The sequence below is a fragment of the Magallana gigas genome, chromosome 5 (genome assembly GCF_963853765.1).
Source record: "Magallana gigas chromosome 5, xbMagGiga1.1, whole genome shotgun sequence".
NCBI classification, from domain to species: domain Eukaryota; kingdom Metazoa; phylum Mollusca; class Bivalvia; order Ostreida; family Ostreidae; genus Magallana; species Magallana gigas.
This window is the reverse complement of record NC_088857.1, coordinates 2,434,658-2,451,317: the sequence shown is the minus strand read 5'-3', so window position 1 is coordinate 2,451,317 and position 16,660 is coordinate 2,434,658. Positions and strand designations below refer to the sequence as shown.

Sequence of the window (16,660 nt, the reverse complement as noted above, 5' to 3'; positions counted from 1 at the left end):
TGTCACTAGTGCCAATTTGGTGCTGGAATCCTTAAGGAGACAGCCGGTCCCCAAGGAACTTGGGCTCGCTTAATGAGCACAAGTCCTAGTGTGGGCGCAGGACGCATTGTTTGGATCCCTACATAACAAAAATAATTTGTTCACTTAAAGTAGTCCGAGTATCGCACTACGTCATATTACGGATTTTACAATATTGGTTCGACTTTTACATCGCGTTTTAGATACCCGGTATTGATTTTGCTCTACATCGCTGTTGTAAACAATGGCAATAATAAGCAATTAGAACGGTAATATATGTATTCTATGAGAGATAGAAATGATTAATGTTGAGAAACTCGATTCTGTTAAAGTGAAATGAAAAACGAAGTTTCTGATTAACCAGGATCTCAGGTATGCTTAATATATCTTCTTTGTTTTGAACCCCCCCCCCCCCCCCCCGAATTTTTCTTTTTCTTTTACTAAAACCGGTTTAAATTTAGAGACAGAAGCTATTTCGAATTCAATCAATCATCAATTAATTAATATTTAAATGATATCTAACATTGTCGACAGATCTAGGCAGAAAACTGTAGCAAAATGTGATTTTTACGGATTTTTTCGTCAGGGCCTACTTGGTTTAGAGCTTATAGCGTGAAAAGTAAAAGCAACATATAATTTATTTTACCAAATCTTTTTTCTAAGATTTCAATCTATAGAATAAACACCATGAATTTAAGTTTGAGTCCATAAAATAGTAAAAAAAAAACTAGACTCTTGTTGCTTTAGCAACAAAAAGGTCTTCCGTTCCTCATGTATTAATCTGCACAAAAAATCCAGTTATCTTGTAAACAGAAAATGGATACATATACATTTTGTCTTTCCTCAAAGTTTGGATGTTCAAGTTTTCGTTAGTTATAATATCTCGTTGAAAAAAAAGGTTTTTATCTAGGGACCGGAAAAGAAGAAACGGAAGTGATTTAAAAAACGGAAATTAGATATGTTAGTTCATTTACCTACGTACGTAACTGTTCATCGTATTGAGTAAAATGTTTTTTTAAAAGTTAAAAGTTTTTTAAAAAGTTCTATTGCTTTTGAACGCTTAAAGGATTAACCGGAAGTGACGTAGGACCCAATGAAACCCGTTAAACACATGTTCAATCAATGTCCATTATCTATATAAGTCTTGATCTATCGCAGTTTCTGAGATCGTGTGGGTACTTTGTTTCTAAAAAAGAAGGCTACCTGAGATATTTGAGATGTCTCACCGGAAGTAGATTTATTTTACAATGTGTAGATGACTTTTTGTATTTCTATAGCTAAAATGTTACTTCAATGCTAAATAACCAAAATATTTTAAAAAAATCAAAATTGGGTGTACTTCCAGTGACGACCGGAAGTTACGCCGGATAAAACAAAATAGTGTTAACAGATGTACATACATAGGTCTATCATCCCACAAAGTTTGGTTGTTCAAGTCGTTACTGTTTTTGAGATCTCGTCGAAATCAGGTTTTTGGTCTCTGGACAGGAAACGGGCAAACGGAAGTGTTCAATGTAAATTGTATTCAATATTTCTTGTATACTTGCCTTTTGTACATTATTTTTCATTTATCTAACTAAAATATATCAAAGGAAAACAGTTAAACTGATAAACAGCTCGATTTTTTTAACTCTTCCGGTATGGACCGGAAGTGACGGAAGACAAAATGAAACCGGTTAAACACATCTTCAATCAAATGTCTATCATCCATTAAAGTTTCGTGTCTTGATCGCTTATAGTTTCTGAGATCTCGTGGGTAAAAAATGTGTTTTAAAAAAGCTACCTGAGATAATTGAGATATCTCACCGGAAGTAGAATTTTTTTGTTGATTTAACATTGCCTTGATAACTTATGTGTAGATTTATACTTATATCTTTAATTTGTGGAAAATGAATTTATTGCGTGAAAAAACTATTTTTGAGGTCTTTCCGGTGACGACCGGAGATCTCGAGGTGACAAGGTTTTTTGTTGCGGGACAGGAAACGGACGACTGGATATGAATTTTGAAAAAATGAAAAAAAAGTCCCTAGCGTTTATCATTTTCTATTATTCCTGAAAATTTCAAAGAAATATATCCAGTCATCTCTGAGAAAATCGGGGAAAAAAATAAGAATAATAAAAAGAACTAGACTCTTGTTGCTTTAGCAACAAAAAGGTCTTCCGTTCCTCATGTATTAATCTGCACAAAGAATCCAGTTGTCTTGTAAACAGAAAATGGATATAATATATATAAGTTTTGTGTCTTGATCTATCACAGTTTCTGAGATCTTATTTATACTTTGTTTTTAAAAAAGAAGGCTATCTAAGATGTATGAGATGTCTCACCGGAAGTTGTACTTTTTTTTTACCATAGGTAGATGACTTTTTGTATTTCTATAGCTAAAATGTTATTTCAATGCTAAATAACCAAAATATTTTTTAAAATATCAAAATTGGGTGTACTTCCTGTGACGACCGGAAGTTACGCCGGATAAAACAAAATAGTGTTAACACATGTAGATACATAGGTCTATCATCCCACAAAGTTTGGTTGTTCAAGTCGTTCCCGTTTTTGAGATCTCGTCGAAATGAGATTTTTGGTCTCTGGACAGGAAACGGGAAAACGGAAGTGTTCAATGTAAATGTATTAAATATTTCTTGTATACTTGCCTTTTGTACATTAGATTTCCTTTATCTAACGAAAAATATCAAAGGAAAACAGTTAATCTGATTAACAGCTCGATTTGTTTGAACTCTTCCGGTGTGGACCGGAAGTGACGGAAGACAAAATGAAACCGGTTAAACACATCTTCAATCAAATGTCTATCATCCATGAAAGTTTCGTGTCTTGATCAATTATAGTTTCTGAGATCTCGCGGGTACAAAATATGTTTTAATAAAGCTACCTGAGATGATTGAGATATCTCACCGGAAGTAGAATTTTTTTGTTGATTTAACATCGCATAGATGACATATGTAAGGATCTATACTAATATCTTTATTTTACGGAAAAAAAATTAAATACGTAAAAACACAAAAAATTGAAGTGCTTCCGGTGACGACCGGAAGTTACGCCGAACAAAACAAAAATGTTTAAACACATCTACAACTATAGGTCTATCATCCCTCAAAGTTTGGATGTTCAAGTCTTTATCGTTTCTGACATCTCGATGTGACAAGCTTTTTCTCGCGGGACAGGAAACAGACGAACGGAAGTGAATTTAGAAAATCTTTTACAAAAATCCTCTAGATGTTTATATTTTCAGTCATTCCTGAAAATTTTATAAGAATTCATCAAGACATCTCTGAGAAATTCATAAGACAAAAAGGGGAAACAAATAATAATAACTAGACTCTTGTTGCTATAGCAACAAAAAGGTCTTCCGTTCCTCATGTATAAATCTGTACAAAAGATCCATTTCTCTTGTAAACAGAAAATGGATATAATTTATACCGTTAAGGAATTCCCAAGAAATAAACAAAACAAAAAGACAAAATCTCATTTTTTTAGTACTTTCTGTGACGACCGGAAGTTACGCCGGATCATACAAAACATAGTAAACATATCTTCATACATTGCCTTGTCTTTCCTCAAAGTTTGGATGTTCAAGTTTTTGTTAGTTATAATATCTCGTTGAGAAAAGGTTTTTATCTCGGGCCCGGAAACGAACGAACAGAAGTGATTAAGAAATTGTAAATACGTATTTTAGTACATTTACCTATGATATGTTTTTATTCATCACATTGAGTAAAATGTTAAAAAAATTCTAATGTTAAAAAAAAACAACTTTTATTGCTTAAACACTTCGAGTGAAAACCGGAAGTGACGTACGACCAAATGGAACCCGTTTAACACATGTTCATTCAAATGTCCATTATCCATTCAAGTTTTGTGTATTGATCTCTCACAGTTTCTGAGATCTTGGGTGTAGTTTTTTTTTTTTTTTTTTAAAAAGAAGGCTACCTGAGATATTTAAGATGTCTCACCGGAAGTAGATCTTTTTGGGTTTTTTTTTACCATGTGTGGATGACCTCTTGTATTTTTTATAACTAAATTGTTACTTCCATGCTAAATAACCAAAATATTTTTTAAAATATCAAAATTGGGTGTACTTCCTGTGAAGACCTGAAGTCACGCCGGATGAAATAAAATAGTGTTAACACGTGTCCATACATAGGTCTATAATCCTACAAAGTTTGGTTGTTGAAGTCGTTACCGTTTTTGAGATCTCGTCGATATAAGGTTTTTTGTCTCGGTACAGGAAACGGACAAACGGAAGTGCTGAATGAAATTTAAATTTTTTATATCTTGTTACTTTCCTATTTTACATTATTATTCATCGAAGTAGCTAAAACTATCAAATTAAAACAGTTTAACGGATAAACAGTTTGATTTGTTTGAACTCTTCCGGTGTGGACCGGAATTGACGGAAGACAAAATGAAACTGTTTAAACACATCTTCAATCTAATGTCTATGTTTAGTAAAAGCTTCGTGTCTTGATCACGTACAGTACCTGAGAACTTGCGGGTACAAAATATGTTTTAAAAAAGCTTCCTGAGATAATCGAGATATCTCACCGGAAGTAGAATTTTTTTGTTAATTCAACATTGTATAGATGGCATATGTAAGGATCTATACTAATATCTTTATTCTATGGAAAATAAATTAAATACGTAAAAACAAAAAAAATTGAAGAGCTTCCGGTGACGACCGGAAGTTACGCCGAACAAAACAAAAATGTTTAAACACATCTACAACTATAGGTCTATCATCCCTCAAAGTTTGGGTGTTCAAATCTTTATCGTTTCTGAGATCTCGATGTGACAAGCTTTTTGTCGCGGGACAGGAAACGGACGACAGGAAATAAATTTTCAAAAAATGAAAAAATCGCCTAGAGATATGATCATTTTCTATCAATCCTGAAATTTCAAGTAAATCTATCCAGCCATCTCTGAGATATCTTGTGGACAAAAACTGGGAAAAAAATAATAATAATAACTAGAGCAAAGCTCGTTGCAAAGCAACGAGTGGGTCTTCCGTTAATGTCGGAAGTAAAGCTGGAAGTTCCTGTCAGAAGCAGAGCTCTTAAACCAATAACAAGAGTAACTCAATAAAAAGATGAAAAAATCGAATTATTCCTGGTACGACCTAACAAAACCCGAATGATTTTAAGTACGATTTAACAAAAACCTTATTGATTTCAAGAACGACTTAACAAAAAAATCCGAATGTGTTTTAGTACGACTTAACAATTATTTTTGGTACGAGTTAATTTTACTATAAACATTACGCTATTTTTTTAAACCAAGGACGCGGAAACAAAATTTCCGGAAAAATCAACTTTTAAACTCCGATATCTCTGTAATGCATCGTCTGATTTTAAAACGGATTTCAGTTTTTAATTAAGCTAAATAAAAGCTGCTTTGTTGCATAATAATAAATATCAAATTATTGGTCAGAAAAGAGTTATCATAAAAAGACTTAGTAGCCCTTGTACACCCTAATTTGTGGGGCCAGCCCCTTTTTCTTGATATCAAATAAAAGGACTCGCTAATATAAACATATTTTGTTCTACAAGTGTTCATGAATTGTAAATCGTTCTCGAGATATCTGTACAAATGTGTTTTAGGGGCCAACCCTTTAACCCCTTACTGGGGCCACTAACAACAAAACTTTTGGTTTAATATTGTTCAGAACATTATTTTGAACAACTTTTGTTTTACATTGCTTTTTAAAATATTTCTCCTTTTTCAGATATTAATGATCATAGTTTTGAGTTCTGGCCCCTTGAACCCCCTAATTACGTAATATGTGACTTAGGTATGGTACTGTATAGTTGAACAACTGTACAATGAACATTTTTGCTTCTATAATTATTAACAAATTATTGTTCAGTAAAGAGTTATTGTAAGAAGACTTTAGAGCCCCCTTGGCCCCTAATTTGAGCAGCCAGCCCCTTTTTCTTGATATCAAAGGAAAGCTCTTGAAAATTGAAACAACTTTTGCATTACATGTTTTAACAAATTATGTGCACATCGAAAGGTATTACAGAAAATGTGCAAAAATTTCGTGGAAAAATTTGGTGCTAATTTTCAGGTTCAGGCGAGCTTCGAGGCCTTGAGCAATTTTCATAATTGGAAGCATGGGGGTACATCTACAGACATTCATCTACAACCCCTGAAAATTTAAAGCTTCTATCTTGATTATTTTCGGAGGAGATGCGTGGACAAAATGACCTTTAAAAATTTACAAAATCGTCTATATCCGAAACCGGAAGTGACGTCATCCTGCAAAAATTTAATAATATGTAGCGACGATGATGTTCTATCACTCCTAAAAATTTCGTGCAAATCGGTTGGGTAGTTTTTGAGAAATAACGCTCCAAAAAAGTCAGAAAAAGAAAAAAAAGAACTAGAGCAAAGCTCGTTGCAAAGCAACGAGTGGGTCTTCCGATAATGTCAGAAGCAAAGCTGGAAGTTCCTGTATGAAGCAGAGCTCTTAAGGTAGTCCTATACTCGGCACTAAATGGGCTCAATCATTAAAAGCTTAGTTTTAAATGATAATTATACATTCTAGCAATACATATACAAAAGAAAATATGTATGTTTACATGCTTGTTTGTCTGTTATCACCTCTCAGACGGGTGTACCCCCTTGCGAAAATTATTGACAATTATGAAATTTGCCAGATGTCCGTTTTTCCTAAAAAAAATTACCAATTTTGGGAAAATTAAAACTGAACATACAAAATAGAGTATAAATATTTATTTAAGCCATATCTCATCAATAATTTTGCGCAAATTTTTTTAAGTAAGTACGCTTTATGGACCTGATGTATCAAAATAGAATACAAAAAATGCAATGCTAGTATCGCGTTTGGTAATTTTGTAACTATTTTATGGACTCAAACTTAAATTCATGGAGTTTATTATATAGATTGACATCTTAGAAAAAAGATTTAATAAAATAAAATATATGTTGACGGATTACTTTTCACGCTATAAGCTCTAATCGAAGTAGAGCCTGACGAAAAAATCCGTAAAAATCACATTTTGCTACAGTTTTCTGCCTAGATCTGTCAACAATGTTAGATATCATTTAAACATTAATTAATTGACGATTGATTAAATTCGAAATAGCTTCTGTCTCTAAATTTAAACCGATTTTAGTAAAAGAAAAAGGAAAATTGGGGGGAGGGGTCAAAACAAAGAAGATATAAGCATACCTGAGATCCTGGTTAATCAGAAGCTTCGTTTTTCATTTTACTTTAACAGAATCGAGTTTCTCAACATTATTTCATTTCTATCTCTCATAGAATACATATATTACCGTTCAAATTGCTTATTATTGCCATTGTTTACAGCAGCGATGTAGAGCAAAATCAATACCGGGTATCAAAAACGCTTTGTAAAAGTCTAACCAATATTGTAAAATCCGTATTATGACGTAGTGCGATACTCGGACTACTTAAAACCAATAACAAGAGTAACTAAAATAAAAAGATGAAAAAAATCGAATTATTCCTGATACAACTTAACAAAACCCGAATGATTTTAAGGACGATTTAACAGAAACCTTTTTGATTTCAAGAACGACTTAACAAAAAAATCCGAATGTGTTTAAGTACGACTTAACAACTTAATTTTTGGTACGAGTTAATTTTACTATAAACATTACGCTATTTTTTAAACCAAAGACGCGGAAACTAAATTTCCGGAAAAATCAATTTTTAAACCTCGATATCTCTGTAATGCATCGTCTGATTTTAAAACGGATTTCAGTTTTTAATTAAGTTTAATAAAAGCTGCTTTGTTGCTTTATAATAAGTATCAAATTATTGGTCAGAAAAGAGTTATCATAAAAAGACTTAATAGCCCTTGTACCCCTTCGTTTGTGGGGCCAGCCCCTTTTTCTTGATATCAAATAAAAGGTCTCGCTAATATAAACATATTTTGTTCTACAAGTGTTCATAAATTGTAAACCGTTCTCGAGATATCTGTACAAATGTGTTTTAGGGGCCGACCCTTTAACCCCTTACCGGGGCCACTAACAGCAAAAATTTTGGTTTAATATTGTTTAGAACATTATTTTGAACAACTTTTGTTCTACATTGCTTTTCAAAATATTTCTCCTTTTTCAAATATAAATGATCATAGTTTTGAGTTCTGGCCCCTTGAAACCCCTAATTACGTAATATATAACTTAGGTATGGTACTGTATAGATGAACAGCTGTACAATGAACATTTTAGCTTCTATAATTAATAACAAAATATTGTTCAGTAAAGAGTTATTGTAAAAAGACATTAGAGCCCTTTTGGCCCCTAATTTGAGGGGCCAGCCCCTTTTTCTTGATATCAAATAAAAGGTCTCGCTAATATAAACATATTTTGTTCAACAAGTGTTCAAGAATTATTAACTGTTCTTGAGATATCTGTACGAATGTTTTTTAGGGGCCGACCCTTTAACTCCTAAATGGGGTCATAAACAACAACATTTAAGGTAGCATATTGACAAGAACACCATTTTAAGCAACTTTTGTTCTACATTGCTTTTCAAAATATTTCTCCTTTTTCAGATATTAATGATCAAAGTTTTGAAATTCTGGCCCTTGAAACCCCTAATTACGTAACATATGACTAAAGTATGATACTGTATAGATAAACAGCTGTACAATGAACATTTTTGCTTATATAATCAATAACAAATTATTGTTCAGTAAAGAGTTATTGTAAGAAGACTTTAGAGCCCCCTTGGCCCCTAATTTGAGGAGTCAGCCCCTTTTTCTTGATATCAAAGGAAAGCTCGTGAAAATTGAAACAACTTTTGCATTACATGTTTTAACAAATTATGTGCACATCGAAAGGTATTACAGAAAATGTGCAAAAATTTCGTGGAAAAATTTGGTGCCAATTTTCAGGTTCAAGCGAGCTTCGAGGCCTTGAGCAATTTTCATAATTGGAAGCATGGGGGTACATCTACAGACATTCATCTACAACCCCTGAACATTTCAAGCTTCTATCTTGATTAGTTTCGGAGGAGATGCGTGGACAAAATGACCCTTAAAAATTTTCAAAATCGTCTATATCTGAAACCGGAAGTGACGTCATCGTGTTAAAATTTAATAATATGTAGGTACGATGATGTTCTATCACTCCTACAAATTTCGTGCAAATCGGTTGGGTAGTTTTTGAGAAATAACGCTCCAAAAAAGTCAGAAAAAGAAAAAAAAGAATAATAAGAACTAGAGCAAAGCTCGTTGCAAAGCAACGAGTGGGTCTTCCGTTAATGTTGGAAGTAAAGCTGGAAGTTCCTGTAAGAAGCAGAGCTCTTAAACCAATAACAAGAGTAACTAAAATAAAAAGATGAAAAAAATCGAATTTTTCCTGGTACGACTTAACAAACCCGAATGATTTTAAGTACGATTTAACAAAAACCATTTTGATTTCATGAACGACTTAACAAAAAAATCCAAATGTTTTTAAGTACGACTTAACACTTATTTTTGGTACGAGTTAATTTTACTATAAACATTACGCTATTTTTTAAACCAAGGACGCGGAAACAAAATTTCCGGAAAAATCAATTTTTAAACCTCGATATCTCTCTAATGCATCGTCTGATTTTAAAACGGATTTCAGTTTTAAATTAAGCTTAATAAAAGCTGCTTTGTTCCTTTATAATAAATTTTAAATTATTGGTCAGAAAAGAGTTATCATAAAAAGTAGCCCTTGTACCCCCTAATTTGGGGGGCCAGCCCCTTTTTCTTGATATCAAATAAAAGGTCTCGCTAATATAAACATATTTTGTTCTACAAGTGTTCATGAATTGTAAACCGTTCTCGAGGAATATGTACACATGTGTTTTAGGGGCCGACCCTTTAACCCCTTACCGGGGCCACTAACAACAACATTTTTGGTTTAATATTGTTCAAAACATTATTTTGAGCAACTTTTGTTCTACATTGCCTTTTAAAATATTTCTCCTTTTTCAGATATTAATGATCATAATTTTGAGTTCTGGCCCCTTGAAACCCCTAATTACGTAATATATGACTAAGGTATGGTACTGTATAGTTGAACAACTGTACAATAAACATTTTTGCTTCTAAAATTAATAACAAAATATTGTTTAGTAAAGAGTTATTGTAAAAAGACATTAGAGCCCTTTTGGCCCCTAATTTGAGAGGCCAGCCCCTTTTTCTTGATCTCAAATTTAAGGTCTTGCAAATATAAACATATTTTGTTCAACAAGTGTACACGAAATGTTAACTGTTCTTGAGATATCTGTACGAATGTGTTTTAGGGGCCGACCCTTTAACTCCTAAATGGGGTCATAAATAAAAACATTTAAGGTAGCATATTGACAAAAACACCATTTTAAGCAACTTTTGTTCTACATTGCTTTTAAAAATATTTCTCCTTTTTCAGATATTAATGATCAAAGTTTGGAATTTCTGGCCCCTTGAAACCCCTTATTACGTAACATATGACTTAAGTATGATACTGTATAGATAAACAGCTGTACAATGAACATTTTTGTTTATATAATTAATAACAAATTATTGTTCAGTAAAGAGTTATTGTAAGAAGACTTTAGAGCCCCCTTCGCCCCTAATTTGAGGGGTCAGCCCCTTTTTCTTGATATCGAAGGAAAGCTCGTGAAAATTGAACAACTTTTGCATTACATGTTTTAACAAATTATGCACATCGAAAGGTATTACAGAAAATGTGCAAAAATTTCGTAGAAAAATTTGGTGCTTTTTTCAGGTTCAGGCGAGCTTCGAGGCCTTGAACAATTTTCCTAATTGGAAGCATGGGGGTACATCTACAGACATTCATTTACAACCCCTGAAAATTTTAAGCTTCTATCTTGATTAGTTTCGGAGGAGATGCGTGGACAAAATGACCCTTAAAAATTTACAAAATCGTCTATATCTGAAACCGGAAGTGACGTCATCATGCAAAAATTTAATTATATGTAGCGACGATGACGTTCTATCACTCCTAAAACTTTCGTACAAATCGGTTGGGTAGTTTTTGAGAAATAACGCTCCAAAAAAGTCAGAAAAAGAAAAAAAAGAATAATAAGAATAAAGAAAAAGAAACCGTAGAATAACAAGAGGGTCTTCCGTTGGAAACGGAAGACCCTAATAAAGAAAAAGAAACCGTAGAATAACAAGAGGGTCTTCCGTTGGAAACGGAAGACCCTAATAATGTCACAAATCAGTATCTACTGGTATTGTATTTGTTTTCTTTACATATTAGTATCCTGTAGGGACCCTCTTTAACGTTCCTGTGTAACTAGTTTTTTTTACCCGTAGTGTACCTCTCTGGACACGGTGTCAGCTATAGTACGTATTGGTCAGTTCTTTTCTATTGTTCGATTACTTTATTTAAACTGCCGCATTGCAGACCTGGCAGACAGTGGCCACGTTTTCCCCATGACAGGTATGAGCAGCTAAGGTTTTGAGTAACCCTTTCTCCTATTAGGGGTAAGTTAAACTATTTTATACTTTTGTAATTTAACTACGGCTCAGTCTTTTTATATTACTGTGGAGTTTATATTAAGTATTTTTTGTTACTTTTGATATACTGGTTTTACGAGGTAGAACTGTTAAACATATGTGCTTGCTCGCGCGTGTTCCTGTGTGGTCACGTGTCGAGTGTGTGTGCTTTATATTGCGATATAAATGCATGATATACTTGTATTTTTGCCGTGTAGTTCGGTGTACTTGTAAATTGTCCGTGTAGTACGGAGTATTTGTATATCGTTTTGACGTGGTTTTTCTGTGTTAAGTAGTGTGATACTCTTAACGTTATGCAGTGATCGTATTCGCTGTGGTTTCGTGCTATTGTATGGCGTGCTGTTGTTGCCATAATGTTATATTTTAAGTCCGTGCGACTTAGCCTATGTTTATGTAAGGTATATTAATCATGTAACTCAAAATATGTTTATTTGTTTAATTTAATAAGGTCCCTATCCAGTTTCTGGCAGTCCATCGCCGTGGTAATACCTGTCCGCCACTGTCTCACGCCATGCCATATCTACCCACTACTCTTCTACATGCCTGTGACGAAGACTATGGACATCAGAAAACTTAAATATCTTATTGTTTATAATATGTATATTTGTTTGGTTTTATTTTATATAAAAATTGTAAATATAAAACGAATTCTGTTGTGTTTGACTGAACAGTCACGACGGCTGTCGTGACAAATGGTGTCAGAAGTGGGATAGCTGTTCAGTCAACACATTTTTATTTGTAGTTTATTCTGAATATTGTTCTTAAGAACTTATACTTCTGTTATATTTTTCAGTGGAATGGCAGAATTTTTTTGTGGCGTTGATATATGGAAGGGCCCCGAACGGAGAAAGGTTGCTCAGGTTGTGTATATGAAATAACTCTCGAGTGTTGAGAGGTCAGGTATATTGATACTAGAAGCATTGTTTTTATTTACGCTTTTTCTTTTGTAAGATTATTTTGTTGATCGTTGTTAGTTAGCGTAGTTAAGATGGAGTCGCCAACACTACAGGAGCTAACAGAACACGGGAGAAAGATGGAGTTGAAGGGGACAGACCTTCAGAAATTCATCATAGATCAGCAGACTCATTATCGGGAGTTGAGAGCAGCAGAGAGATCTAAGGAGAAAGAGGAGAGAGAGTATCAGCTGAAGAGAGAAGAACTGGATTTGGAGAGGATGAAGTTAGCGGAAGCTAAAGGTATTGCTGAAGCTGAAAGTAAGTACAAAGAGACGTTACTTAAGCTTGAACAACAGTTACAAGAAACTAAAGCTGATATTTCTAGTAATGCTTCTGCTAAAGTGCCTAAAATGCCTTTCTTTGAAGAAACAAAAGATGATATTGATTCATATTTACGTCGTTTTGAGCGTTATGCTACAGCACAGAAGTGGAGCGGCGAAACGTGGGCGGTAAACCTTAGTGCGTTGCTACGGGGAAGAGCGTTGGACGTATACTCTCTTCTGCCACAAGAGAGGGCCCTAGACTATGCAACCCTGAAGGCAGCTCTGTTGAAACGTTTCGAGAAAACTGAGGATGGGTTTAGACAGCATTTTCGCAGATGTCGCCCAGAGAGAGGTGAGACGTTTACCCAGTTTTCTGTTAGATTAGCGAGCTATCTCGACAGATGGATAGAAATTGGGAAAGTGAACAAGACTTTTCAAGGACTATATGACTTAGTACTTCGTGATCAATTTCTATCAGTATGCAACAAAGACTTGATTTTGTTTCTTAAAGAACGCATTCCCAATAATATTCAAGATATGTGTGCTTTGGCTGATCAATATAAGGAGGCAAGATGTGCTAACATTCAAACATTAGTCAATTCTAGCAGAAAGGACACATCAGTTGATTCTCAGAATTCTAGCCAATCCAGACCTCAGCTTCAGCGGGATCAGAAGGAAACTGCAGGGAACCCCAAAGATCAACCACCCAAAGCAAGGATGGATATTACGTGCTACAAGTGTAAAAAACCAGGCCACTTCTCATATCAGTGTTCAAAGGGGCGGAATTCTGTTGGGATGGCAGTCGACGGGAAAGGATCTTCGGATTACAGTAATCCAGGCAAGTGCGCTGCATTTACTACAGTAACTACTACCTCATCCGTATCCGCAGCAAACAATTTTAGTATACTGAACACTTCTTGTAACGCTAGTGCATCAGTAGGTAGCTTGCCTACAAGTGATGGTATACTTAATGAACATTTTGTGAAAGTGTTGAGAGACACGGGGTGTAATGGGGTTGTTGTTCGTCAAGCGTTAGTTCCAGAGGAGCAACTGACAGGGAACAAGCGGCTTTGTATCCTTGCAGATGGATCGCAGATTGAGGCACCTATAGCTCGTGTGAGTATTGATACGCCATATTTTGTGGGTGAAGTTGATGCTTGGTGTTTGAAAAATCCTCTATTTGAGCTTATAATAGGAAACATCCCAAAAGCCAGAGACCCATCTGATCCAGATCGAAACTGGAAGCCGATTCAGGTGAATGCGGTGATGACGCGTCAGCAGGCGAAGCGGGAAGGTAAGAAGGACAAACCTCTTCATGTACCTGACATAATTGGTCCAGAACTTGCGTTTAGTCCAGATGACGTCATCAGAGCTCAAGGTGAAGATGAATCGTTGCACAAGATAAGGCAGCTAGCTGAACAACCTGCAGACGAAAGCAGCAAAGTCCGATTCTTCCGGAAAAACGGTATTCTTTATCGATCTTTTCAATCACCTACAGTTGAAAATAATAAGAAAATATCTCAACATATTGTGCCAAAACCTTTGAGAAACAAAGTAATGTTTCTTGCACACGATTCATTAATGACTGGACATTTAGGTTCAAGTAGGACAGCTTATAAAGTTATGTCTGAATTCTATTGGCCTGGGGTGCAGGCAGATGTGCGTCGTTATTGCAGATCGTGTGACATTTGTCAGAGAACGACTCCCAAAGGAAGGACAACAAAGGTTCCTCTAGGTGAAATGCCGATTATCGACGTCCCTTTTCAACGTGTAGCAGTGGACTTGATAGGACCGATACAACCAGCTACGGACCGGGGCAATCGCTACATTTTGACGCTGGTGGACTTTGCTACTCGTTATCCGGAAGCTGTAGCACTTAAAGGTATAGAGACAGAGAAAGTTGCTGAAGCTTTGATTGATATATTTTGTAGAATTGGAGTTCCGAAAGAAATGCTTACGGACCAGGGTACGCAATTTACGTCAGAGCTGATGGCAGAGACGAGTCGCCTTCTTTCTTTTAGGCAGCTTACGACTACACCTTACCACCCGATGTGCAATGGTCTTGTTGAACGCTTCAATGGGACGCTGAAACAAATTCTACGGCGTTTATGTGCAGAGCGACCGAAGGATTGGGACAAGTATCTATCAGCAGCTTTATTTGCATACCGTGACGCTACTCAAGAAAGTTTAGGTTTCCCGCCTTTTGAACTGGTGTATGGACGAACAGTGAATGGACCGATGAGAATTTTGCGTGAAATCTGGACTAAAGAGGTAAATGATCCTGAAGTTCGTACTACTTATCAATACATTGTAGATCTCAAAGAGCGGCTCGAGTCAACATGCACGATGGCCAAGGAGAACCTGGAAAAGGCAACACAACGGTACCGCGTCAACTACAACAAACGTGCGAAGAAGAGAGATATGAAAGTGGGTGAAAAGGTACTAGTCTTGTTGCCGACATCAAACAATAAACTTTTATTGCAATGGAGAGGTCCGTATGAAATACTTGAAAAAGTTGGTAATGTAGATTACAGAATTAACATGGACGGTAAAACTAAAACATTTCATGCAAACATGTTGAAATTATACATTGACAGAGACAATGAGAATGATGCAGGTGTTTTAGGAATTGCAGGAGTTGCGGTCGTAGATCTTGCTGACGACGAAGACGATGGTGAAGATGAGCTGTGTGATTCTCCGGGACAGGAAAGAACAGAAGGTGCTAGGGAAGTTACAGTAAGTGATGAACTCTCTGAAGAAGAAAAGACTGAAATACGAACATTACTTGACGATTTTGAAGATGTTTTATCAGATGTTCCTGGTGTGACGACTTTGGGAGTCCACGACATCAAGTTGACGACAAATGAACCAGTTCGTACGAAGCCATATCCTCTTCCTTTCGTTTCCCGGGATACCGTGTGTGAAGAAGTGCGGAAGATGATAGAAGCAGGCGTAATTGAACCGTCGTCAAGTCCATATTGTTCACCCATAGTTATTGTGAAGAAGAAGGACGGGACTAATAGATTCTGTATTGACTTTCGTGCAATCAATTAAATCACTGTTTTTGATGCTGAAACAATCCCTAACGCTGATGACATTTTTGTTCAATTGTCAGGTTGTAGATATGTATCTAAATTCGATCTTTCTAAGGGCTACTGGCAGTTACCATTGGGGCAATCTTCGAAGGAGATCACAGCGTTCCAGACTCCGATGGGTTTGTACCAATTTTCAGTGATGCCGTTCGGGTTAGTCAATGCGTCTGCTAGTTTTAGTCGCCTTATGAGAAAACTTCTTGAAGGGATGCAATGTGTTGATAACTTTATTGACGATGTCATTGTTTTTACTCGTACGTTTCGAGAGCATGTTTGTGTTATTAAAGACTTTTTACAGAGACTTCGTGCTGCGAACCTTACTGTTAAACCTAGCAAATGTTTCATAGGATATAAAAGTCTTGAGTGTCTTGGGCATATTGCAGGAAACGAGGAACTTCGACCACTTCCGGACAAAGTGTCAGCGATTTCGAATTTCGCAAGACCTTCTACAAAGAAGCAAGTACGTTCCTTTCTCGGTCTGGTAGGATTCTATCGCAAGTTCATACCAAACTTTTCTGCTGTGGCAGCACCACTGACAGATCTTACCAAGAAGGGCCTATCAAACAAGGTGGTGTGGGGTGAAGCACAGGAGAACGCCTTTACAGCCCTCAAATCGGCGCTTATGGTAACGCCTGTTTTGAAATTGCCAAATTTGAATGAAACGTTTATTTTACAGACAGACGCTTCTGATTTGGGAGTTGGCGCAGTGTTACTTCAGTACGAGGATGGTGTAAAGAAGCCGGTCGCGTATGCCAGCAAGAAACTTACTAAAGGGCAAGTCAACTACTCCACGATAGAGAAAGAGTGCTTGGCGATAGTATGGTCA

General features: G+C 35.8%; 1 protein-coding gene across 8 annotated transcripts; it reads left to right on the top strand.

The window, feature by feature from the left end:
* Positions 1–11,211: 11,211 nt before the first annotated feature.
* On the top strand, positions 11,212–15,893 carry LOC117690473 (uncharacterized). 8 transcript variants are annotated; one of them, XR_010713952.1, is made up of 4 exons: positions 11,212–11,490; positions 11,972–15,181; positions 15,369–15,478; positions 15,555–15,693. XR_010713952.1 is itself a non-coding variant. In XM_066084460.1 (3 exons), exon 3 carries the CDS (start codon positions 12,557–12,559, stop codon positions 15,794–15,796), a length of 3,240 nt encoding a protein of 1,079 aa, XP_065940532.1. In that variant the 5' UTR covers positions 11,212–11,490; positions 11,972–12,423; positions 12,533–12,556; the 3' UTR covers positions 15,797–15,893. The 8 variants fall into 8 exon arrangements, 7 of the variants coding, with proteins under 7 accessions (XP_065940532.1, XP_065940533.1, XP_065940534.1 ...); XM_066084460.1 differs by having other exon boundaries at positions 11,972–12,423; positions 12,533–15,893; XM_066084461.1 differs by having other exon boundaries at positions 11,972–12,737; positions 12,900–15,893.
* The last annotated feature ends 767 nt before the right edge of the window (positions 15,894–16,660 follow it).